Source organism: Cydia pomonella, chromosome 2 (genome assembly GCF_033807575.1).
Source record: "Cydia pomonella isolate Wapato2018A chromosome 2, ilCydPomo1, whole genome shotgun sequence".
In the NCBI taxonomy this organism is placed as follows: domain Eukaryota; kingdom Metazoa; phylum Arthropoda; class Insecta; order Lepidoptera; family Tortricidae; genus Cydia; species Cydia pomonella.
The window spans coordinates 13616535-13642582 of NC_084704.1; the positions used below are offsets into that span (position 1 = coordinate 13616535).

At 36.0% G+C, this 26048-nt stretch overlaps 1 protein-coding gene and 3 long non-coding RNA genes across 8 annotated transcripts in view; all 4 read right to left on the reverse strand.

The window, feature by feature from the left end:
- The window catches only part of LOC133534439 (putative peptidyl-prolyl cis-trans isomerase dodo), a 380955-nt gene that overhangs the window by 311328 nt on the left and 43579 nt on the right, over window positions 1-26048 (reverse strand). For 2 of the 3 annotated variants that reach the window (XM_061873559.1, XM_061873557.1), the window contains exons 5-6: window positions 2482-2685; window positions 949-1424 (exon numbers count right to left, since the gene is read on the reverse strand). In XM_061873559.1, coding sequence (XP_061729543.1) covers window positions 1225-1424; window positions 2482-2685 — 404 coding nt within the window. In that variant the 3' untranslated portion in view covers window positions 949-1224. Of the gene's footprint in view, window positions 1-948; window positions 1425-2481; window positions 2686-26048 lie in introns of those variants that run through there. The other variant, XM_061873558.1, reaches the window with a different exon arrangement.
- The window catches only part of LOC133534444 (uncharacterized), a 123164-nt gene that overhangs the window by 34337 nt on the left and 62779 nt on the right, over window positions 1-26048 (reverse strand). The gene's annotated exons all lie outside the window — the stretch shown is intronic.
- LOC133534443 (uncharacterized) lies at window positions 11422-15373 on the reverse strand. Its single transcript, XR_009802030.1, has 3 exons — window positions 13491-15373; window positions 13176-13263; window positions 11422-11667 (listed from the first exon to the last, which is right to left on the reverse strand). It is a non-coding gene; the product is annotated as an uncharacterized LOC133534443 (long non-coding RNA).
- Window positions 15558-25007, reverse strand: LOC133534442 (uncharacterized). 3 transcript variants are annotated; one of them, XR_009802029.1, is made up of 5 exons: window positions 23892-25007; window positions 21744-21882; window positions 17574-17694; window positions 17259-17346; window positions 15558-15803 (listed from the first exon to the last, which is right to left on the reverse strand). It is a non-coding gene; the product is annotated as an uncharacterized LOC133534442 (long non-coding RNA). The 3 variants fall into 3 exon arrangements; XR_009802028.1 differs by having other exon boundaries at window positions 17574-17879; XR_009802027.1 differs by having other exon boundaries at window positions 17574-17889.

The window sequence follows — 26048 nt, forward strand, 5'->3', positions numbered from 1 at the left end:
GCTAGCGAGAGGCGAAACTGTTATGACAAGTGTTAATTTTCTGCCTACATACGCACTATAAAGAATCTAGATATAATGTATTTATTTCCTTACAAGAGTATTGAAATTGTTTTACATGTGTGACACCAGAGACTTGTCATACGCTTCGCTTGAATTTCTATGTGTGACACTGAAGACATTAAAATTTATAAAAATAGTCGTAAAACTCTTTCTATTTTAATATTCTTTTTTCTATTTTCTTTTTTTTTATTCTTTTTGACGACCGGTTTGGCCTAGTGGGTAGTGACCCTGCCTACGAAGCTGATGGTCCCGGGTTCCAATCCTGGTAAGAGCATTTATTCGAGTGATGAGCGTTTTATATTTGTTCCTGAGTCATGGGTGTTTTCTATGTATTTAAGTATTTATAAATTATACATATCGTTGTCTAAGTACCCTCAACACAAGCGTTATTGAGCTTACTGTGGGACTTAGTCAATTTGTGTAATAATGTCCTATAATATTTATATATACTTAGTTCTCTGTTACAATTTTACAGGTGCAAATCTGCGATATTTGTGCGATAACACTTACTGGACCAATGATGAGCCTTTTAGGTAATTGTTATTTGTCAGTAGAAAAAGACGCTAAAATAAAAATGACTGGGAGATCGACCCTTCGCCCCTTAATGTAGAGTTTGCATAGACTTCGCAGTAACATAACAGAGCTACAAAACTCAATTTCCATAAAAATATCATTTATAGTGGCACTCAATACTATGCCACTTCTAAGTCTGTGCAAAGTTAGCTCATTTTAAATGGGCTAACTAGGATTTCGTTGAACCACATTTCAATGAATGTCAGTTATTTATTTTTAATTTTATTTAATCTTTATTGCACATAAGAAAACACACTGTACAATAGGCGAACTGTTATGTAAAAATTGAGTTCAAGGATAATTCAGGGAATAAAATTTTTCTTTCTTGGAATGTCGTTTAATTAAATTATGAGTATAGTTATCATATATCCTGACGATGAACTTTAGGCCCCAATAGTTAGTTCGACTTTAACCCCAGATTTCGATGGCTCTTATTTATTTTTAAAAATTAACAAGATTTGAAGGTGTGAATGTCTAAATATATTTTCAGAAACCAGGGGTAAAACTTATCGGGTAATTGGGGCTCACGGTGTATAAAAATAAATAGGTTAATCTTAATCATTACAAATATGAATCTTACTAACGTAGTGCCTACTCCACACTATCCAACTCCTCCATTTTCTGATACGCCTGCTTCAACTCCTTAAGCAGCGTCGTCACCTGCGATTTGTGAACCAGCAAGGTGTCCTGCGCGCGTTCACCGGTGACGTCTTCCGAGTGTAGCGATAGCTTTATTGTGTCCACTGTTCCTTCGGGCCCGGGGCTCGTGGTTACGTCTGTCAGCCTGTTGACTAAAATAAAAAAAATATTTTCATTACACTTGCTCGAAAAAGATCTTATTTCATGCAGGTGTTGAAGGGCCTATATTGTTCCCGCGGTAGTTATAGATTGTGAAAAAGACAGTATAACTCCCTAGGGATACAGCTTTTTTTTATTATGTCACTTATTCGTACAAACAAAGTAACATAGATGATTTTTACTTTTAAAATACTGACGTTTATAATTTTTTTTGTTTAAAATTATTTAATTTAACAGCCGTATCGAATATTTTTACATAATTTTCAATGTTGGCTGAATGCCGAATAGGTCTGTGCCTTCGATGACTAACCTGTCAAGAAATTACAAAATGGCGGACGAATGTTTCCTATGTCACCGTATTTAAGAATTATTTCGCTTATTATTTAGATTTTTCTCCGCAAGTGTGATGTATAACACTGTGTGTAACTTCGGGGGTATGAATATTGTAAACTCGGGCCTTTAATTCCCTCCAGCTTTCGGCTGTTGGGAATTACCACCCTCGTATCCAAAATTTCACCTACCCCCCTCGTTGCACAGTGTACTATTATTTACCTACTGCTACCGACACACAGCTTTATAAATACTTTCTAAACCTACAGGGTAACTAAGTAGCCATGCACCGGCAGTGACATTCGAAATTCCTTGATATAATTTGGTACAATCACTATTGAACAATTTTAGCATTGCTATCTATGATATAAATCCACTCAACACTCTTGATGTCTTTCATTCCACTAAGCTAGTTATTGTTGCATAAGTTAGCGCACACCTGCAGGCGTAAGTGTTCCACTCAGCCCAAGGAGATCACGAATGAGTCAGGACAGAATAACTGCTAAAAACAGAAAAAGGTAACAGACAACCGTGTGTCACTCTCCAATAAATCCACTAGTCTTATACCGCTTTAGCCAACGCTGACGCATGTGTCCTCGGCAGCCCGAGTACCAGGAGATCGGGAGTCAGTAGTGAGACAGGGCAGCCGTCACGACAGGTCTGCCACTGCTTTGGCGGATTCCTCGCCAAATAGTAAAAAGAGAACCATGTGCCACTTACCCATGAATCCGCTAGTCTGTATTTTGGCCTCATACGCTTCCCTGCCATTGTCAGCGGCTTCAGCTAGTGATGAAGCGTGTGTCCTGGGCAACCCGAGTACCAGGAGATCACGAGTTAGTTGGGAGCCGGGGCAGCCGCCGCGCCAGGTCTGCCGCAACACCCAGCGAATGGCTGCTGCAACTCTGGCGGATTCCTCGCGGGACGCTAAACAAGATTATTAGTTCTTAAATCCACTTGATGGTGGTGTTAATCATTTTGGAACAAGAACAACAATAATCTTTAAAAGAAAAAAAAACCGACTTCACAAAACTGTTTTAAATGCAACTATAGTGCACCTCATAACAATTTAAAAATCTCAAAGCCTCAACTTTTTAAAAACTTTTATCGCAGAGTAGGTTTTCCATTCTGGTCTTCATGAGCAGTTCCATTTCTCCAAATAACATTATTGAAATGCAAATGCTTGGTCTTTAGATAAAATTCCATCATCGGAACTCGAGCTTGGCAAAAATTGCTTAACAAACATAAAGAAGAGGACAACTTGCCAAACGTGAACTATGCGTCGTTGAAGAATTCCGTTCTGATCATCATCAGCAGTTCCAGTTCATAAAATGTAACTTTTCTGGATGCAAATCCTTGATTTGTTGATGGAAATACAAATAAAAAAAACTATATTGTATGCCGTAGAGATTTAAGGAGTACCCTCGATTCCTCATGGATCCCATCATCAGACCTGGGTTTTGTCAAATTTCGTATGTTGTGTTCGGACTTTATTCACAACATTAATTTTATCAGCTACACTCTAACTAGAGGCTCGAGTTGAGGTCCCTAAATTAGAGTGCCACCAACTCGCCTGACAAGTCAAAACGTTTAGAGCTTCAGCTATTAGCTGAAAAATGCGAATTTAAACTGCTGCTGCTGTTACGGGTCTGCGACGCGGTATATTTAATGTTCAATGAAAAGAATCTCATTCTCTCAAATGCTTAGTAGATAATAATTTGGTACTATACAATGTGTTTGTGCACGTATAGTGGAGCCGTTAACCACCATACCTTTATTTTTTCTCAACCATTAAAAAATGCACCACTTCAAAGTTTTATGGCGCCAAACACGACTGCACTTGGTTAATGTATCTGTCCATTTACCTATCGCACATTTAAATAATTTTTAAGAAAAAAAAACCGACTTCAATGAGGGAGACCGGTGAAAGAAATATTATTATATTATATTTAAAACCGCCCAAGAGCATGTCGGGCCACGCTCAGTGTAGGGTTCCGTATACTCTTCCGTCACAATAAGCTAAACTGGAGCTTAAAGTATAGTAAATTGTTAACCAAGGGATGAAACGGTACCTTTAACCCGAGTTAAACAAATAGGCAAATTTGCATAATCAGTACCTAATTAAAGTAAGTCTTTTTACTATGAAGGGAAAACTTTTTGCGATAACTCAAAAACAGCTAAACTGATAATGTCCGCTATAGTTTTCATTTAATGTCTTTCTTAAGTTCTACTTCCACGATTTTTTTCATATTTTTTGGACCTATGGTTCAAAAGTTAGAGGGGGGGGACACATTTTTTTTTTCTTTCGGAGCGATTATCTCCGAATATATTCACTTTATCAAAAAATGTTTTTTGAAAACCCCTATTAGTTTTGAAAGACCTTTCTAACGATACCCCACACTCTAGGGTTGAAGCGAAAAAAAAATTTCACCCCCAGTTTACGTGTAGGGGAGGTACCCTAAAAAAAATTAAATTTTTAGATTTTATTGTACGATTTTGTCGGCTTTATTGATTTATATATCCATGCCAAATTTCAGCTTTCTAGCAGTAACGACCACGCAGCAAAGCCTCGGACAGACAGACAGACAGACAGACGGACATGGCGAAACTATAAGGGTTCCTAGTTGACTACGGAACCCTAAAAAATGTCTTGAAAATCTAATTTACTTAACAAACACAGCGAAGAGGACCAATCGCCTTCTATATGTATGCCTTTAACATTTGAGGAGTTTTTCGATTCCTCATAGATTCTACCATCAGATCTCGCGCTTGACAAAAATTTGTCTCGAAAACTTAATTTGCCTAACAAACATAAGGAAGACGACAAATCGCCAAGCGGGAACTATGCGTCGTTGAAGAGTTCCATTCTGATCAGCATCAGCAGTTCCACTTTATCAAATGTCAGTTTTTAAATGTAAATGCTTGATTTGGTGATGAAAATATAAAAATCACTATATGTATGCCTTACACATTTGAAGAGTTCCGTCGATTCCTCATGGATCCCATCATCAGAACTGAGTTTTGACAAAAACGGGACCAATCTGTATACATATAGATTCAATCAAAAAAATAATTTTAGAAATCGGTCCAGAAATAACGGAGTTATGAAGTAACAAACATTAAAAAAACAAAAAAAACTACAACCGAATTGATAACCTCCTCCTTTTGAAATCTTGAAGTCTGTTAAAAATAATAACACTAGTTTACAAATTAAAATAAAAGTTATGTCCTTTCAATGAATTCCATATCGATGTATTTAGTAGTAATAACTAAACGCAAACATATATTTGTTTTATTTCTATCACGTCTATAAATCAAGTTCTTATAACATCTTATTTTCAAACTACTCATAAGTTGGTTTCGATTTTATTTTAAAATTTTGATGCTGTGCAGTGTTCAGTTAAATAAATACTTGTTTTAAAAATGTCAAAAAGGTTGTGTAAAGTATATTCTGATCGTTTTTGTTATGTTTGTGGTGAATTTATAATATCTAAAAAAGGATATCCCATAACGGAATCAAACTAGATAAAACTAATGTAGCTTTTAAGCATTTATGCTCTATTTTTCCCAATCTTTCTCAGGCTAAACTGAAAGAAGGTGTTTTTATCCCTGTAGTTGACTCTGTTCACCCAGCTCAAATCACCTGGGTCAATTAAGTAAACTAAAAATACACTTTATTCACCTTTACGTCATTGTCAAATTTGTGACATATTTTTCGTTTACTTTGTTCACCCAAGGTGCATTAGGTAAACTATTAGTTTACTTAATGTACTTGTGACCAACTGCAGGTGAACTAAGTTTTTTTAAAGTTTATTTGATGTATTTATGACCGAATGCAGAAGAATTAAGCCGACTTTAATTTAATGTTCACGATGAATTGCCGATGCACCAAGTATATTTTTTCTTCGATTTCGTTTTCCTAACAGGGTCAAGTATTATGTTAGTTCCTAAATATAGTAAGTTTACCTGAAATAAATATATTCAAGACAGGAAAGTACTCTGACTTCGCAGTAGAAAACTAATTTGTTTTGTTCTACTATCAGTTGTAACTCAGGTTCCGAATAAAATAATCCGTTAAATCCTATTGCAATGTATAAAATTTGATTAAAAATTATGAGATTAGGCCAAACGGGTCTTATAACTCTTATAATATTACCAGGACAATGAATGCAGTGTATAATTGTTTAAATGAAACGGCCATAGCACGCTCATTGATATATTCAAAACGAAGGAATTTCAAAGAGAGCACTGATGGCCTAGCGTTAGGTAAGTACCACGTACCACAAAATGAGCCAGTAAGTAGTTTCTGAAATTACTGAAATGTTTTAAGTGCAAGAAAAACGTGTAATACTAGACACAAAAACGATTCCAGTCTATGGTTCCTTAATACTGTACAGAAATATCAGTGAGACTGCAAGTTTTCTGAATAATAAGTAATTTACAAACCGAGGAAAGGTTTATAAAAATTCCAAATGAAATGTTTAAGCTTTGTGTCCACTTTAGCTAGTGACATCTCGTATGCGATAGAAGAACTCAAACTGTAAGGTGGCGAGTAGCCGAACTAACCATAGGTATATCTGTCAATAATGTTGGCTCCACATGATAACTTTACACGCTCGAAAAAAGTATCTAAAGAACTCAGCAAGGAGGTTACATTGTTAAATACGACTAAATTACGTAGGTCGTTTTCGAGTATGTTGACGGCAAAGTAAAAACTTGTTTTTAATTTCGTCGTAATGCTTATATTCTGTCCCTCGCTCCCTGTCACGCATATAGCAATTCAATCCAGTATTTTTAAATAATGGCATTTGTAAAATGGGACAATTTTGCCAGCGTCAAGGTTGAACGATCAAATTTATATAATGATTTCACCATATAAAAATGTGCTCGTAAAGCAAGACGTTGTACGGTGATTGCTCATAGTAAAGTGATAGCAGCGGGCTAAGCACGGTCGCATTTTTATCGCCTGTCACCATGCCTGTCACGTTCTAATAGGTATGTAAGTGCGAAAGTGACAGGCATAGTGACTTTACAAATTTAATAGCTACGATGGATTGCCGGGCTTCCTATAATTCCTTACTAATACCTCACTAAAACCTCTTTAGTTAATAAAACATTCATATATCATTCAGATACTTTATTTAACGTATATAAATTTGACTAACATTTGCTTGACATTAGAAAAAAATCATAACGTTTGTGTTATAAATATTACAATAATGTCCTTCCCCTCCAAAGTGTTCCAGCGCCACTAGGTAAACACCACATTTTTATAGGAATATAACGCTATGGTGGCGCTTAACTCTGTCGCAGTGTGAATGCAATCAGTTTTCATGTGCTGTCGCCATTTGTATGGTTGGTGTACACACTGTCGTGTCGGATAAAGCTAATTCTGTTTGACATTTGCAATGTCAAATTGGGCTAACATAGGTCAATCTAAAGTATGGACGGTACAGAAAGGACGACAATCTCTTATGGCAGAACTATTGCAAAAGTGACCAGCTTTCAGCTTTAACCCTTTGAACGCCAAGAAAATAAAATAAAAGCGTCGTTATCTAGTCCACAGCGCCAAGGCAACTATAGGTGTCATGACGTACGCTGTCGAAGTAAACTTTTTTCAAGTAAGGGTTAGGTACAAAAGGTTAAATTATAGTTCCTAATAATCTCTCCAGTGGCGCTAGGTAGGCTCGTCGTAATTTGGTCGGGTTATTTGCTGCCCCTCCCCATTTCATCTCTATATTATTATACGTATATGATTCATGTAATATCCATGAGCCTACCTAGCGCCACCGGAGAGATTAGGAACTATTATTTAACCTTTTCAACGCTTTCTCCTTCGCATCAAAATGTGGCATACACGCCAATATGTCAACTATTGAGAAACGAATTTATCTGTCAACAGTAAAATTGCTTTGACAGCGTCTGCCATGACCTCTTTAGTGGTCGTTGGCGTGGTAGGCACGACAGCACACGACCACTTTAGTGGCTCTTGGCGTTCAAAAGGTTAAAGCTGAAAGCTGGTTACTTTTGCAATAGTTCTCTCATAAGAGATTTTCGTCCTTTCTCTACCGTCTATGGACGCAGGATGGGTGATAGGTTAGGATGAGCGAAAACGAGATATGCAGTACAGATTAACATTCTGAACGCCAAAAATACCTAAAATCGTCGTTACTTGTCGTACCCACAGCGCCAAGGACACCTATAGGTGTTCTGGCAGACGCTGTCAAAGTAACCTTCACACTTTCGAATACCTAAGGTTTACATTGGCCCCCTTGCGCCCGGGATTTTGGTGTTTGACTGATGTTGTGTTTATGACATAAAGCATTCAAAGGGTTAATGTATGGGTATCAAAGAGAATTTGAAATAGAGGTGGATTGTAAAAAAAACTTTGTAACCACGATAAATTACTGCCATTTTCCGACACATGATTAAAAGTTTTAGAACGCCATTTGACTTTGATCATTATTCTTTCACTGATATATGTTAAATTTGTTAATGAATAAATCTAATAGATCAAAAGCCAAATGCATGGCGGTATCGTTTCGAGCGATGGCGCCACAACCTTTAGCCGATGCTCGGTATGATGTTGCCACTTTTTATTCGTGCGTTCCAAAAGTTTTAATCATATGTCGAAAGATGGCAGTAACTTTAGTGTGGCTACAAAATTTGCTCTTTGGTAATATGTAGTCGCCATTATATATATCGGAGCGGCCAAGATACTCACAAATATCTGAACATGCCTCTATTGTCAAGGCGTTAGAGTGCATGTTTCGATTTTTTTGTGCACTTCGGCCGCTTCGTTATGAGCGGTTTCAGCCTAGCGTATACGGCCCTTACAGCGATACGAGCTTATACGCGCGTTACATTTCCCTGCATTTGCTTTTTACGGGCATACGCGCGCGTTACTTTTACCTACATTTAGTCTATACCAGCTTACGCGCGCGTACACGTTCGCTTGTATAAAACGCTAATCGGAAACGGCCGTATACCTCATGGTGACACGCGACTATTAGTATATATCTAAATTGACCAACGTAGACCCGATACGTACTTCGGACGTAAGTATCGAGTTCTCTACCGTCCATAGACGTAAGGTTAATGTACTAAGGGGGTTAATATTACGGCTTTGTTGCTTAATGCGTTGTTTATGGTCACCAAAAACGATTTTCACGGTAGACCATCGAGGTCTACCGCGAAAATCGAAATTTCTCTATCCGCCATTGTATCGCTCGTTTATGCAAGAGTGATAGACGGATAGCAAAATTTTGATTTTCGCGGTAGGCACATCATTCTGATTTTTTTAACCCTTTGAACGCCAATAACACCTAAAGGCGTCGTCGCTCGTCGTGCCCACAGCGCCACGACGCTGTGGGCACGACTAGTAACGACGACTTTAGAAATATAATAGTGCATTCCCTTTTACCATAATTATACCTTATATAAACGATTTTGTAACGCTACTATGTAAACTAAATAAAAAAGAGTTTAAAAATCTTGCCCTTGGTTCCACTCTAATAATAGGACGTACAGTAACGTACGTCTGAAATATACACCACCTTAATATATGGGCAATAAAGTCGTGTACACATATTTTTGGCACTTTTTTTGTATCGATATTTTCAGACGTGCCCGTACTATTATAGCAGTTTGTCATCCGTTTGCATATCTCACGTACACAGACCATTTGTCACAGTTAAAGCTTTCACTACTTAAATTTATTTTTTAGGAAATTTCATGTCACCGGTGAGTGACGTTAATCAGTCCGCTAATTGCGGTTGGTGCGACTGGCCCTTAGTATCGCTTTCAGACTTCGGTTACTAGACATCTCAGTCATTCATTTTCTTCTTGGTCGAATCATCAATTACATTACCAATCAGTTTACCTATTCTCTTTCAGCCTTTTACATTAATATATTATATTATCTATACGACTTTGTATTGTCTCGCCGACTGCATCACATTTCCTTACGATAAGTTTCCTTCCTGTCTATAAGTGATCGATATACTCGTATTTATTTTACATTATATACAGCTTATATAAGTATTACATTTTAAGTGCAATTTCCAAGGCCTCTGCATGCTGCTAATGTAATACTACCTAGTTATTTTTTACGGTCACCAAAAACGTACCAAGAAGTTATCTGTAACCGTACGCATTGTTATCCAATCCATTATTATAGTTAACCATCTTCTACCTGCGACTTCGTCTGCGTGGGATGATGATGATGATTGATAAAAACTATCCTATTATCTTCCTCGGGCCTCAAACTACCTCCAGAACAAATTTTATCTAAAGCGGTTTAAGCGTGATGGTAACAGAGAGAGAGAGAGACAGACAGACGGAAAGCCGAACCTAATATAGACATAAAACAGCTCTAGAATAGCTACATACTCGTAGTCTTAGCCTACAGGTACAGTTGACATAAAAGTGTTTAAGAGGTTCACCGAGCCACAGGTAGCTATATTGGTCGCTATAATGCATGCTACTTGTAAGAAGTTAGTGTTACAGCTTAAAGTGAATCGTACAACCTTAACATCCATACACGCAATAAGCAGCTGCTATTTGCGTTTTCTGGGTCTAAACAGGCGTTAAAAAGTCTTTTAGAGCTCCTTATATCGGAAATGAAAATAATACTTCACACTTATGAGACGCTATTGTAGATCCTGTAGTTACAAACGAGTTACATCTTAATAATGATGTTCCTGGAGTCTTACAAGCTAAACCTATAGCTTAGCAAGTACCTATAACGACATCCTAAGGTGACTAATTAATCAATAAATAAAATAAAAACTATACATTATAACGTAGGTACTTAACAAAAATAGATAGAATTATTACACAATATTGTCATTATGTTGGTATTTATGCACTTAGTACAGAACTTCTCGTATATTGTTTCTTCTTCTCTAAAATTTAATAAGGTGGGCAGCAAATATTAAAATGGTATACTTTATGAATTGTATATACAGATGTCAATCACAATGTAATAAATGAACTGTGATGATGAACTGTGGCCATCGTGGGACTCGAACCCACACCTCTGGATTGCCGATCCGAAATTTGTATCATACTTTTATAATAAGAGTCCCTTTAAAATATGAATAATAAAATAAGTATATAGTTATTGACAGTGTTATTAATTTCGCCGTCAAAATCTGCAGAGAACGTTATCAATGGACAACAATATTTACATTCATCTTTTCGCCATTATGTTTCACTCCAAAAGGCAAGCTTGGATCACAAAAAAATGCAACCTGAGTAGATAGTAGCAAAGGAAAAAAAAAATGTACAATAACCTCATCAAGTGTTACAAATGTTGTCCAAAAAAAGCTGAAAGGCTCATCTATATAGGTCTAATACTTAATGAGTAATACTTATAGATACTTAATTTACGCTATTATAGCATGCACTCGTCTACATCTTATTTCTTCCACTAACCCTATTGTCATGTCATGTAAGTAAGTAGAATTAAACCCTCAAAAGTACCCTAGAAGTGACTTTAATACTACATACAAGTTTAAGGTTGACATAATATATATGAGGACGATACAAGAAAAAAGGGCCTTTCTCAAATTGGTAAAAAGGAATGCTTTTCTTACTACTACTACTACTAAACACATACCATGGGCAATCGTCATAGTCTCAATTTATGGATCCCATGAATTAATCACACAATAAAAATGTCTGTGCATTAGAACAGAGTATATCCACAGAACGTAACATTCTGATATACCATGTCCGGATGATACTGTCTTCTAATGCACAATATAGTTGTTTTATTAGGCAATATGGAGAATTAATAATAAATAGGCAAACTTATACTAATACATTTAAGGGTAAATTGTCTTGTTTGCTTCAGGTTCGATCTTATAGGCTGGTCACACATATTGAAAGTAGATACCCGCATCTCTGAAACAGAAATTGTGCGTTTTAGTTTTGGCTACGCTTACCTAGGGTGACTGCTATAGTTATTGGCCACTCCTAACAAATCAGGAAGAAAGAAGCCAATTGAAGTCTTATTGTTATGAGTGGCCAATTCCTATGTAGTGGCCAATAACTATAGCAGTCACCCTACTTAATTTATTTTTTATACATGAAACAAGCGTTTCAAATTTAGTGCTCTCTAAATATTTTAATTTCAAATTATTTATTTTCAACCATGTACAGTCAGCGTCAAATACTTCGTAGCAGTCAAAGTAGCCAAATAGTTCGGTACACCATATATTTAGTATGGTGTACCGAACTATGACTGTACACAAACACATACAATACGTACCTACATAAAATAAAGTAACACACAGTCATAATACCTACAACTTTGGGAACAAATCAAATCATATTATTAAATATTTTGATTTGTGTTTTTTTTTATTAAGTAGTCACAGTAGTAAGTCGACATAGTAAGTAGTATAATATAAATTATAAACTGAAAAATACAGTCTGTGGCATGCGCAAAACTCAACGCAGTCGGCGATCATTTTAGACTGCTACTCGCTAGACCTGATCGCTTCAGTGAGTGTAAAATTAAAGGGAGTTAAAAGCGACGAAAGAGCTTGTCAGACTGTCTTCTCTTATAGATGGACTTCCCGACATTGACCTTTACCGAAATTCAACAGCGTAAAACACAATAAGTCCAAATTCATTTAAATATCAGTAATTACGTACCACAAGGCAAAACGGCTCCTTGTCGATATATGTGGGCCTGGTCGCAATGGGAGGGCACAACGTGTCGTCATGGAGGCCCTCGGGAAAGACTTTCAGTAGATCTCCACGTTCATTTATTTATTACAATATGTACACAAGTACATCACATTATATTTGTTTTTCTTGATTTTATAACAATCATCTTAAAACCGTGGCATACTTTTGGATATTCTGTCATCTTGATTTACAATTAAAAAAAATAACTTTTCGCATTTTCGGGCCCAATTTTTAACTGGTCAACTTTTTTTTGTATGAAATATTAATGTCTACCTCTATGAGTACATAATATAATTAAACGGATCGTTTATTTCAATGAAATATAAAATAAAAATACATATTGTATGTGTTTGCGCCATACGACTACATATAGTTGAACCGAATTCTAAGACTGCCTCTTCGTCTTAGACGCTAAGAGTCCTGGTTGCACAATAAAGTACTTAATAAGAAAGTATCTAATAAATTAAAAAGTTACTTAAGAGAAAAAATACTGCCTTATGTGAAACGTTTCTGTTTAATAATAATTTTTAATTTCGTTGGTATGTTATGAAATGTTAAGAACGCAAACATTTGATTTATATAAACGTTATTAAATATGAATGTCTGCCTACATGGAATGGGGTCCATTTAACTTTGAGATTAGAGAACGAGTGATGTAGCACGGTAATATTACCTATTAGGTACCACAATATGTACATATTTATTAATAAACATACCTTATGACAGCAATCTTTTTTTCAGGAGCAGTTCCGCTGAACACTTAATTCCTCTGGTTTCGTTTGCATATCATTACACAAATTTTCACTGCAAGTATTATACAATATATATTTAAGTTATCATGTTTATATACATACAAGTACATATAAGTTTTGGGTCATTATATATAACAAGTAATATTTACAAATGATAGATGTCCATTAGGATATAATACTAGCGTCTCTGGTTATCGAATCTTGTAAATTACAATTGTTTATCTCGCTTTCGAATTTATTAATGATCTGCCGGTAGGGTGCAGAGTAAAATATACTAACTTTGTAAATCAGCAGCACCGTGGGTCTTGGCCTCCAGTACAGGATACGCAACTCGCGTTGTTTTGCGCGACTTCTCGCATAGCATCGTTGCTCAAAATTCGGACTCTTCCTCCAACGAAACCTGATTTAATATAAAACTGTTTTAGGTACCTATCGAAGTCTAGTTATTATTTATGTTACCCTCTTAATTAAGTAATATTATTTATATTGCATTTATTTAAGTACTAGTTTCTGCCCTCGACTTCGTCCGCGTAGACGTAGAATGATGATGAATCATAGAAACTATCCTGATGTCCTTCCCCGGCTCTGAAACAATCTCCATACCAAATTTTACACAGAGTTTATTTTTTATTTTATTGATTCAATAAATTTACACAGCATTACAGCAAACTAATACACTGTGAAATTTTTAATAGACAGTATGTATACAAACTAGGTACATGATACAGTCTAGAATGGAAAAAGAGAACAAATGTAAGAAAGAAAAACAAATAAAAAACAGAAGATTCTCGCTTATCCATCGTCTCACAGAACTTCATACATTCTTTACACATATCCATCCTACTACTTGCAAATACATTACATTCCGGTGCTGATGCGAGGAGCGCGATATATTGTAGAGCGCGGACAAGTGGTGATTTGCCATGGGACATAGTGCGTGTTTTAGGCACCGCTAATAGGTGACGAATTCGTGGTCGGAAATTAAATTGGGCCTTAGCCACAGATGGAACGAACAGGCGTACGAGCTGTGCAACCAGTTCAGGCCAGTCCGAGTTCCACCGTAAGACGTTACATACAGTAGTCAATAGCCCGTAGTTACGTCTCACCTCTAAGGAATTAAACCCTAAAACGCCAAGCAAGAACTTTGATGGGTACAAATATGGGTAATACCCGTAAACCTTTTTATATAAGAATCGCAGAAACGCTTTCTGGATTTTTTCCATAAGCAAGACGAGTGATATGAGTTATTATCGCATTTATAATATTTATAATATATATAGTAAGAATGGTAGAAGTGTGTAGATTATCGTAAAAAAATAAACAAAATGAAATAGATATTAAACAATGGCGACGCCTTTTCGAGAGAAAGAAACCTTTTTTAATTCTGAGTTCTAAACTTTGACTAGCACTCAATTATACTTTAGGCTCCTGGGCGGGAAATGGATTACCAACACAATGATACTTGAGACCGTGTGATCGACAAGAACAAACTCATCTCCACTTTAGGAAGTTGTAAGGTAATGCCCTAATATATATTTTTACATCTAATACCTTTGGTATTGTTTCCTTGTATACCTATATACCACTGTAACTTGGAATGCGACTCGCAAAATGCTATTATACCAACCCGCTTGTGGGGCTATTTAGAATTTTGATAACGGGTATCCATATTATGTAAAGCTTACCGTTTGTATTTTGTACCATCGTAATGGAAGACGGGAGTTAAATCAAAAGCGCAACTACATACATACATGCATAAGCAACATATGGACGTGTTTAATAAGATAACTTTGTCAAGTTTACATGATCAGTAAAACCTATTCTGGTCAATTCTATTCAGTTTGCGAAGAATGCCTATTCAGTATATATTATGTATACTTTTTTATTCACACTGATTAAATTTAAGAAGTTCATTTAATTTCTAAGAGTGGCGAAAGTACGTCCAATAAAAACCTCTCAAGTCTCCACATATAAATTAGTTTTCTAACAAGGATTCGAACCCAGAGTCGCTTTTTTCTTAGCCAGGGTTTCTATCCAAAAGGCTACAAACAGTTATCTTAGTTTCAATTCTGCTAAGTGGTGCAGTAAGTGGATTGTAACATCTATATTTTCTTACCAGGATTCGAACCTGGGACCGCCTACTTCTTAGATAGGGTCGCTTAGACTTAGCCTAGAAGTGACTTTAATACTACATACAAGTTTAAGGTTGACATAATATATATGAGGACGATACAAGAAAAAAGGGCCTTTCTCAAATTGGTAAAAAGGAATGCTTTTCTTACTACTACTACTACTAAACACATACCATGGGCAATCGTCATAGTCTCAATTTATGGATCCCATGAATTAATCACACAATAAAAATGTCTGTGCATTAGAACAGAGTATATCCACAGAACGTAACATTCTGATATACCATGTCCGGATGATACTGTCTTCTAATGCACAATATAGTTGTTTTATTAGGCAATATGGAGAATTAATAATAAATAGGCAAACTTATACTAATACATTTAAGGGTAAATTGTCTTGTTTGCTTCAGGTTCGATCTTATAGGCTGGTCACACATATTGAAAGTAGATACCCGCATCTCTGAAAAAGAAATTGTGCGTTTTAGTTTTGGCTACGCTTACCTAGGGTGACTGCTATAGTTATTGGCCACTCCTAACAAATCAGGAAGAAAGAAGCCAATTGAAGTCTTATTGTTATGAGTGGCCAATTCCTATGTAGTGGCCAATAACTATAGCAGTCACCCTACTTAATTTATTTTTTATACATGAAACAAGCGTTTCAAATTTAGTGCTCTCTAAATATTTTAATTTCAAATTATTTATTTTCAACCATGTACAGTCAGCGTCAAATACTTCGTAGCAGTCAAAGTAGCCAAATAGTTCGGTACACCATATATTTAGTATGGTGTACCGAACTATGACTGTACACAAACACATACAATACGTACCTACATAAAATAAAGTAACACACAGTCATAATACCTACAACTTTGGGAACAAATCAAATCATATTATTAAATATTTTGATTTGTGTTTTTTTTTATTAAGTAGTCACAGTAGTAAGTCGACATAGTAAGTAGTATAATATAAATTATAAACTGAAAAATACAGTCTGTGGCATGCGCAAAACTCAACGCAGTCGGCGATCATTTTAGACTGCTACTCGCTAGACCTGATCGCTTCAGTGAGTGTAAAATTAAAGGGAGTTAAAAGCGACGAAAGAGCTTGTCAGACTGTCTTCTCTTATAGATGGACTTCCCGACATTGACCTTTACCGAAATTCAACAGCGTAAAACACAATAAGTCCAAATTCATTTAAATATCAGTAATTACGTACCACAAGGCAAAACGGCTCCTTGTCGATATATGTGGGCCTGGTCGCAATGGGAGGGCACAACGTGTCGTCATGGAGGCCCTCGGGAAAGACTTTCAGTAGATCTCCACGTTCATTTATTTATTACAATATGTACACAAGTACATCACATTATATTTGTTTTTCTTGATTTTATAACAATCATCTTAAAACCGTGGCATACTTTTGGATATTCTGTCATCTTGATTTACAATTAAAAAAAATAACTTTTCGCATTTTCGGGCCCAATTTTTAACTGGTCAACTTTTTTTTGTATGAAATATTAATGTCTACCTCTATGAGTACATAATATAATTAAACGGATCGTTTATTTCAATGAAATATAAAATAAAAATACATATTGTATGTGTTTGCGCCATACGACTACATATAGTTGAACCGAATTCTAAGACTGCCTCTTCGTCTTAGAATTAAAAAGTTACTTAAGAGAAAAAATACTGCCTTATGTGAAACGTTTCTGTTTAATAATAATTTTTAATTTCGTTGGTATGTTATGAAATGTTAAGAACGCAAACATTTGATTTATATAAACGTTATTAAATATGAATGTCTGCCTACATGGAATGGGGTCCATTTAACTTTGAGATTAGAGAACGAGTGATGTAGCACGGTAATATTACCTATTAGGTACCACAATATGTACATATTTATTAATAAACATACCTTATGACAGCAATCTTTTTTTCAGGAGCAGTTCCGCTGAACACTTAATTCCTCTGGTTTCGTTTGCATATCATTACACAAATTTTCACTGCAAGTATTATACAATATATATTTAAGTTATCATGTTTATATACATACAAGTACATATAAGTTTTGGGTCATTATATATAACAAGTAATATTTACAAATGATAGATGTCCATTAGGATATAATACTAGCGTCTCTGGTTATCGAATCTTGTAAATTACAATTGTTTATCTCGCTTTCGAATTTATTAATGATCTGCCGGTAGGGTGCAGAGTAAAATATACTAACTTTGTAAATCAGCAGCACCGTGGGTCTTGGCCTCCAGTACAGGATACGCAACTCGCGTTGTTTTGCGCGACTTCTCGCATAGCATCGTTGCTCAAAATTCGGACTCTTCCTCCAACGAAACCTGATTTAATATAAAACTGTTTTAGGTACCTATCGAAGTCTAGTTATTATTTATGTTACCCTCTTAATTAAGTAATATTATTTATATTGCATTTATTTAAGTACTAGTTTCTGCCCTCGACTTCGTCCGCGTAGACGTAGAATGATGATGAATCATAGAAACTATCCTGATGTCCTTCCCCGGCTCTGAAACAATCTCCATACCAAATTTTACACAGAGTTTATTTTTTATTTTATTGATTCAATAAATTTACACAGCATTACAGCAAACTAATACACTGTGAAATTTTTAATAGACAGTATGTATACAAACTAGGTACATGATACAGTCTAGAATGGAAAAAGAGAACAAATGTAAGAAAGAAAAACAAATAAAAAACAGAAGATTCTCGCTTATCCATCGTCTCACAGAACTTCATACATTCTTTACACATATCCATCCTACTACTTGCAAATACATTACATTCCGGTGCTGATGCGAGGAGCGCGATATATTGTAGAGCGCGGACAAGTGGTGATTTGCCATGGGACATAGTGCGTGTTTTAGGCACCGCTAATAGGTGACGAATTCGTGGTCGGAAATTAAATTGGGCCTTAGCCACAGATGGAACGAACAGGCGTACGAGCTGTGCAACCAGTTCAGGCCAGTCCGAGTTCCACCGTAAGACGTTACATACAGTAGTCAATAGCCCGTAGTTACGTCTCACCTCTAAGGAATTAAACCCTAAAACGCCAAGCAAGAACTTTGATGGGTACAAATATGGGTAATACCCGTAAACCTTTTTATATAAGAATCGCAGAAACGCTTTCTGGATTTTTTCCATAAGCAAGACGAGTGATATGAGTTATTATCGCATTTATAATATTTATAATATATATAGTAAGAATGGTAGAAGTGTGTAGATTATCGTAAAAAAATAAACAAAATGAAATAGATATTAAACAATGGCGACGCCTTTTCGAGAGAAAGAAACCTTTTTTAATTCTGAGTTCTAAACTTTGACTAGCACTCAATTATACTTTAGGCTCCTGGGCGGGAAATGGATTACCAACACAATGATACTTGAGACCGTGTGATCGACAAGAACAAACTCATCTCCACTTTAGGAAGTTGTAAGGTAATGCCCTAATATATATTTTTACATCTAATACCTTTGGTATTGTTTCCTTGTATACCTATATACCACTGTAACTTGGAATGCGACTCGCAAAATGCTATTATACCAACCCGCTTGTGGGGCTATTTAGAATTTTGATAACGGGTATCCATATTATGTAAAGCTTACCGTTTGTATTTTGTACCATCGTAATGGAAGACGGGAGTTAAATCAAAAGCGCAACTACATACATACATGCATAAGCAACATATGGACGTGTTTAATAAGATAACTTTGTCAAGTTTACATGATCAGTAAAACCTATTCTGGTCAATTCTATTCAGTTTGCGAAGAATGCCTATTCAGTATATATTATGTATACTTTTTTATTCACACTGATTAAATTTAAGAAGTTCATTTAATTTCTAAGAGTGGCGAAAGTACGTCCAATAAAAACCTCTCAAGTCTCCACATATAAATTAGTTTTCTAACAAGGATTCGAACCCAGAGTCGCTTTTTTCTTAGCCAGGGTTTCTATCCAAAAGGCTACAAACAGTTATCTTAGTTTCAATTCTGCTAAGTGGTGCAGTAAGTGGATTGTAACATCTATATTTTCTTACCAGGATTCGAACCTGGGACCGCCTACTTCTTAGATAGGGTCGCTTAGGCTTAAATTAGGCTTTGTCTTTGTCTCAGTTTAAAGTAGTTTGTAGGGATCCTTCTTACAAATATCAACATCTTCGTCACATGTAATATACGAACACACATACATACTTAACGATATGATTCCATACTCGTACATACCTACGTGCACGGCAAATACTTCGCTTTACATTATGATACAAAATCAATAGATATAAATAAGGCTTAATTAGTACCTACAACACAAGCCTAGGTACCTACAACACAAGCCTTATTGAGCTTACTGAGGGACTTAGTCAATTTGTGTAATAATGTCCTATAATATTTATTTATTTATTTATTTATTTATTTATTTATTTATTAGTAACATAATTAGGTACTTATTATAATGAAAGGGTTTTTTTGCAATGTTTCAAATTGGCTAAGAGGTAGTTAGTTAAAAATATGTATTGCGTACGCGATCCAATATTCCCTTCTCATCTCCTGTAGACAGGATTTCAGGATAAAACTAACCTACATCCTATCTCCGAGGACTCCCTGAATTGAACTTCATTTGAGTTAGATACTAATCGCATTTATAATATTAGTAGGGATTTACATTTAACATTACACTTATTAGATACAGCCGCTACTTATACGTATAGTCAGCATCAAAAGTAGCTATCATTCTACATACATTCATACACACATTGGACATACATGCCTACGCATGTGTAGTCTTTAAGAAGCTAATACTAAGTACTATAAGTTTAAATTTAAAAAAAGACAGTGATAATTACAACAATGTCACCTCACAACCATCTAAGAACCATCGCTGGTGTATCACAAATGCTTTACATATAACTTAACCTAAAGAGATACGTCTCTATACACAAAAAACCGGCCAAGTGCGGGTTGGACTCTACGAAGGGTTCCGTACAATTATCTATAAAACGGTAAAAAAATATGTTTGTTGTATGGGAGGCCCCTTAAATATTTATTTAATTTTGTTTTTTAGTAGGTATATGTTGCTATAGCGGCAACAGAAATACATTATCTGTGCAAATTTCAACTTTCTCACTATCACGGTTCGTGAGATACAGCCTGGTGACAGACGGACGGACGGACAGACAGACAGACGCACGGACGGACAGACGGACAGACGGACGGACGGACAGACGGACGGGCGGACGGAAGGACGCACAGGTGGACGGACGGACGGACGGACAGACGGGCGGACGGACGGACAGACGGACGGACGGACGGACGAACAGACGGACGGACGGCCGGACAGCGGAGTCTAAGTAATAGGGTCCCGCTTTACCCTTTGGGTACGGAACCCTAAAAAATCAACTGCGACAAAATACTTTTGAACGCGAACTGTACAGATATATTGGAAAAGTGTTCGATGGTGGCAGATACTTTTGGCGCGTTGTTTTATCCACTATGATAGATGCTGACAGTACCACTCTGAAGATTATTTAAATAAGTATTTAGGTTAAAACTACACACCTACTTACAAAATAAAAACAAGCCAATATTGTCACCAATATAATTATAAATTATCTCCGTTTCAATTTGACAACATCGCTCCGATGATACCTGATCACCGCCGTACCCAAACTAATGAAGAGCTTTTCGTCTAAGCAATGCAAAAAAAAAAACACACATTAAGGGATGATGAGTTACACATTAAAGTTTCCTAGTACCTATAGGGGAATATGACAAAAAATATTTTATTTCTGTTACGCACGACTCATATTTAGTACCAACTATTTATGTATATTTGTAGCCATTGTACTATAGTTCTCTACCTTGACAAAAGTACTTACATTAATTTTAGGTAACAGTTCTCACATCGTAACAAAAAGGTTACCAAGGTATTTGCAAAAAACATATCAATTAAATTCCCGTACGAGGATTCGAAGCCAGGCTCGCCTACTTCATATACAGAGTATTGGTAATACGAGTATGTACTCGTAATTAGTGGTTCTTCTCTAAGCTAACCCACAGACATAACTCGGCAATATTATGCGATTCTTTTTTCTGTTTCTTGGGATATCAGTATATTTGTAATTTATTCATTTATTTAATCATATGACACTATTACAAATGTTGGTCGAATTTCAAAACAAATAAAAAAGTATCAAGGTTAATCACTCAGTGGGTTGCGTTTACATAATGAGAAAATCGAGACTTTTCGAGGATAAATTCATATGATATACCATCGCTGGTGTATCACAAATGCTTTACATATAACTGCAACTAGATCAGTAGAACTGATTTGGAAATAATTGGGAATATACATTTCTATGTATACACAATATCTTACCATAAATGCATTTTATATAACGTCTCGGTTTCGTCAGGCATAAGTTTCCGACTGTTAAAATAAGGATCGCCCTCCACTTCTTAATTATTATAAGAAGGTAGCTCAACATGGTTGCTCTGGTCCATTCATGATTTGTCTCCTTGTATATCCAGGCCAGTTGAAAGCAGATTTGCAGTTATGAAAATAAAAAACAATCAGTCACAATCACTTATATTTTAACTGAAAAATACACTCACATAATTAAAGATAACTTAAATAACTTTAAGCCCCTTCTTACCCCTTAAGGGTTAAATTTCAGAAAATCCTACCTTAGGGCACCTCTACACCATTTGTACTATATATGTAATGTTTTAAATTTCATAGTTTTAACTTCAACGATTTATTAAGCTGTATGTGTTGTCTGTCAGTATATAAGTAACGAAACTGTTTTATAAATAGGTAAGTTTTTGCCAAAAAAAAAGTTTTTATCTTTTTTGGGTACAAACCTTTGTCGCTGACTGTACTTTTCTTACCATAGGTAACTAAATACTCATCGAGATAATTCTAAAAACCCCAAACACAATATAGTTCCGTTGTTTCATCACAGAGTTTCTATGGCCACCTCCTGTATCCGTCATCAGATCAGCTCGATGGTACCATAATATTGCATTGTCACCCGACTTATATGTTATTATGTATGCAAATCTTCAGCTTAATCGGGAATCGGGAAGTGGGTCAATTTTAGTTTCCAAGATTTGACCCACCCTAACTAACAAACTTACATACTAACAGAGCAAGTTAAATAAAAGCTTGTATGGGCTTACATAAACAAATAAAGATATCCGTGTTCATCATGCTAATAAATGCCCTTATCGGGAATCGAACCCGGGATTTGCAGTTTTGTGGGTAGAATCACCAGCAACTACTCGTAAGCTAAGCGACCGTCGTACATTGCCGACTTGCTGTAACATTACTAAAACCTGGTGCTTATATAAATACATACTTTGTCAAAATTCAAAACTAGTAATTCATTTTTCATTTTCTTCTTCTGGAACTTACTTTGCATAAGTATCTAAACAATCGTTTTATAACGGTTAAGCTAATTTAATAAAATGAAACCTGTAAGTATGTGATATGAATAAACTAAACTAAACTATCGGACGGGCCGGGCCGTACGCCTGGTTGCCTCTGTAAAAAAGAGTAGCTTATACGTTTTTACTACCTACATCCTAAATGTCATTATCATTATTATACCTATATACACTCCTAGTCTAATGGCTCTAACATACAAACAGACAGACAGACGGACGGACGGACGGACGGACAGACAAAGGACGGACAGCTGGGAACGGACGGACGGACGGACGGCCGACGAACGAACGGACGGACGGACGGACGAACGGGCGGACGGACGGACGGATGGATCTTTATTGCCATTTTGGCTAGTGCTCGACTATAGTTAACTTATAACAAATAATGCTTATAACCTCGGAATACAACAAGTATAATAATAATAATAACTTAAGAGTAGTGAAAATACCTTTGAAATCATTTATTACTCACATATACTTGTGCATCTTATTTCAATTGTTCCAAACATGACTAGGATAGGTAAATTGGTTCATTATGGAGTTCCGTTGATCATTATACGATCTTAATGAGCACTAGAACAGGTCCTCTTTTTCAACAAATAAATCTAATGATCAGATATGGAATATAATTAACAAAGTATCTACCTAACTACAGTATTTATTTGTAAAGAATAAGTATAGTGGTTTTTAGGTGGCAATTGGTTGCTTATTCTGCTATTAGTACTTTACAGGTTATACCAGCATGCTAATATCTTACGAACGACTATAAAGCTATCATCATAATACTTATAAGTAAACATTGACGGTGTAATGTTTTTTAGGAGCAGCTCCAATTCATCAAGAGTAATTTATTCTTTAGACACATCAAAGACATACACACAAAAACTGTTAAAATCATAACTCTATCTTTTTGGGTTTGTCGTTATCTCGTTAAATAAAATCAGCCGGATGGAGAGCCTCCTCCTTTTAAAAGTCAGTTGGAAATACAATAATAATTATCGCAGGTCTGCTAGTCCGCTATACTTATAGTCAACAGCAGCAAACGCATGCAATCTTAGTAGAATAAAAGTCAACTAACCTTGTCAATAGGACGGAACACTGATCAAATCTTGGGAATTTATGGTTTTTATTGTAAATTAGTTTGGTAGATTTTCTTTTAGAATTATTTTCTGTAAATAAATTTATGATTTTAAATGATACCCGATATAAAATGACAAATGTCACTTTTATTTTTTAGTGCTTTATTCATAGACTATGATGACGCCTTTCTAAGATGTTTGGACTAGATTGTCGATTTTAACCTTGGAGGATTTGACAATTGGAGACGCCTTGCCTGAATTTTCTGTACAAAACAAGCCTGTTACAGTCTACTGATTTTTGCGGGGGAGGGGCACGTCAAACATCTATGAAATTATGACGTAGAAAAATAACACTTGCTCTGCGTGTGCTATCAAAATCGTTGCAGACTTGTCTTGTTCTGACTGTAGTCGTGCCCACAGCCCCACATCGCCAGGGACAACTAAAAACGTCTGTCATAAGACACTGTCAAAATAAACTTGACACTTACAAGTTAGGTATACATTAGCTTGCTTGCGCCCGGGACCTTGGCATGTCAAAGAGGTTTTTGTTTATGATGTAAATAAACCCTTCGGCCGCGTATGTAACCGGAGTTTTGTAACCAGTTACATAAAAATAAAAAATGATCCTCATAGGATACCGGTATCCAAGTAATAGGATTTTTACCTTTACTGATACCTGTATGATTGTTCGTAACTAGTATCCAGTAAGGAATAAATAATACTCTTATGAAACCATGAGTCATCCGGACCCATGCTTTACCGAGGACCTATACCATATTTTTGTTTTTGGAATTGAAGACATCTGGAATAAGTGACGAATATCGTGGTGAGAAAAGAGTGAAAAGTACCAGGGTAACAGAAAGTATTACGCTTAGTTCATGATATTTGAGTTGCAAAGTTATGCCCGTTTCACTCGAGGGCAGAGCAGCGGGGCAGAATAGTAGGCAGCACAAGCTGAGACAGAACAGTACTATACTATTCTGTCTCAGTTTGTGCGTTCAGGTTGTAGCAGTACCGTGCTAGGTGTTATGAAAACGTCAGTTATATAAAGAATGTTGAGTGCATGATATCAAAAGAGGTTGATAATACCATACCTTTCAAGCAGTTACCTGCGAGGAATATAAAGTACTTACTCGTAATCATTAGGAAGTTTTCCTAGGTTGTAACTCGGTTACGTGAAAGGAAAAAAATATATCACTTGGATACCAGTATCCTATGAGGATAATTTTTTCTTCTTAGGTAACTGGTTACAAAACTCCGGTTACATACGCGGCCGAAGGGGATGTAAAGCGTAAATGAAAAAGCTAATTTAGCCTTGCAGCGCGTTTATAAATAATATTGAATGGCGTAATATTATTTCTATGATGCTTATATGAGTTTTGTAATCAATAAAAACGTAAAACCTAAATAAAAAAATAAATAATACTAAAGTTGAAACTAAGTATAGAAAATAACAAAGGAAAAATAAAAATATACTTACCTACAAAATAATAAAAAAACCCAATCACAAAGAGAACACCCCGTCCAATCAATCTGCCTGCGGCATGGACCCCATGAAACTGGCGGCGTTACCTCTCTGTATCGCAAGGAAGATACGTTTAGAGAGGTACGCGCCAGTCCTGGGGTCCCCTATTGTGTCGACAAGCCGCGCCGACAGTGCCCTCATAAATGCTTTCATGTCGGCTGACCAGGGACCAAAAGTCTCAACCGAGAGCGCCGCGCAAACTCATAGACTTTGAGTAAGGCCGAGTATTTGCGGCGCTTGAGCATCTGGGAGCAACACTTTAATTTTCATTTCATATTTGAGGACATTAAAAGACTTGTGCATTTCACAAAATACTGCTAAGTAGGTATAAACTAAAATAATAGGTAGGTAGGTATAAAGTTTAAATAATAATAATAATAAACTTCAGTAGCGTACTTTCAATTAACAATTTCGGTAAAAATATCGGTATTTATGGAATGGAGAGAGACAAATCCATTTAAAACCAAATTTTAATTGCTTATCGTACAAAAAGATGAACTTAAAAAGTACAGTGCTCTAAAGCAGAAACTTATCATTTTCTGTACACTTTTTAGAACAACGGCCCACTTCCAGAGAATGAGAAATGAAAAGCAACCACTGGCGACGAATGTTTCAATAAAAACTTAAATCC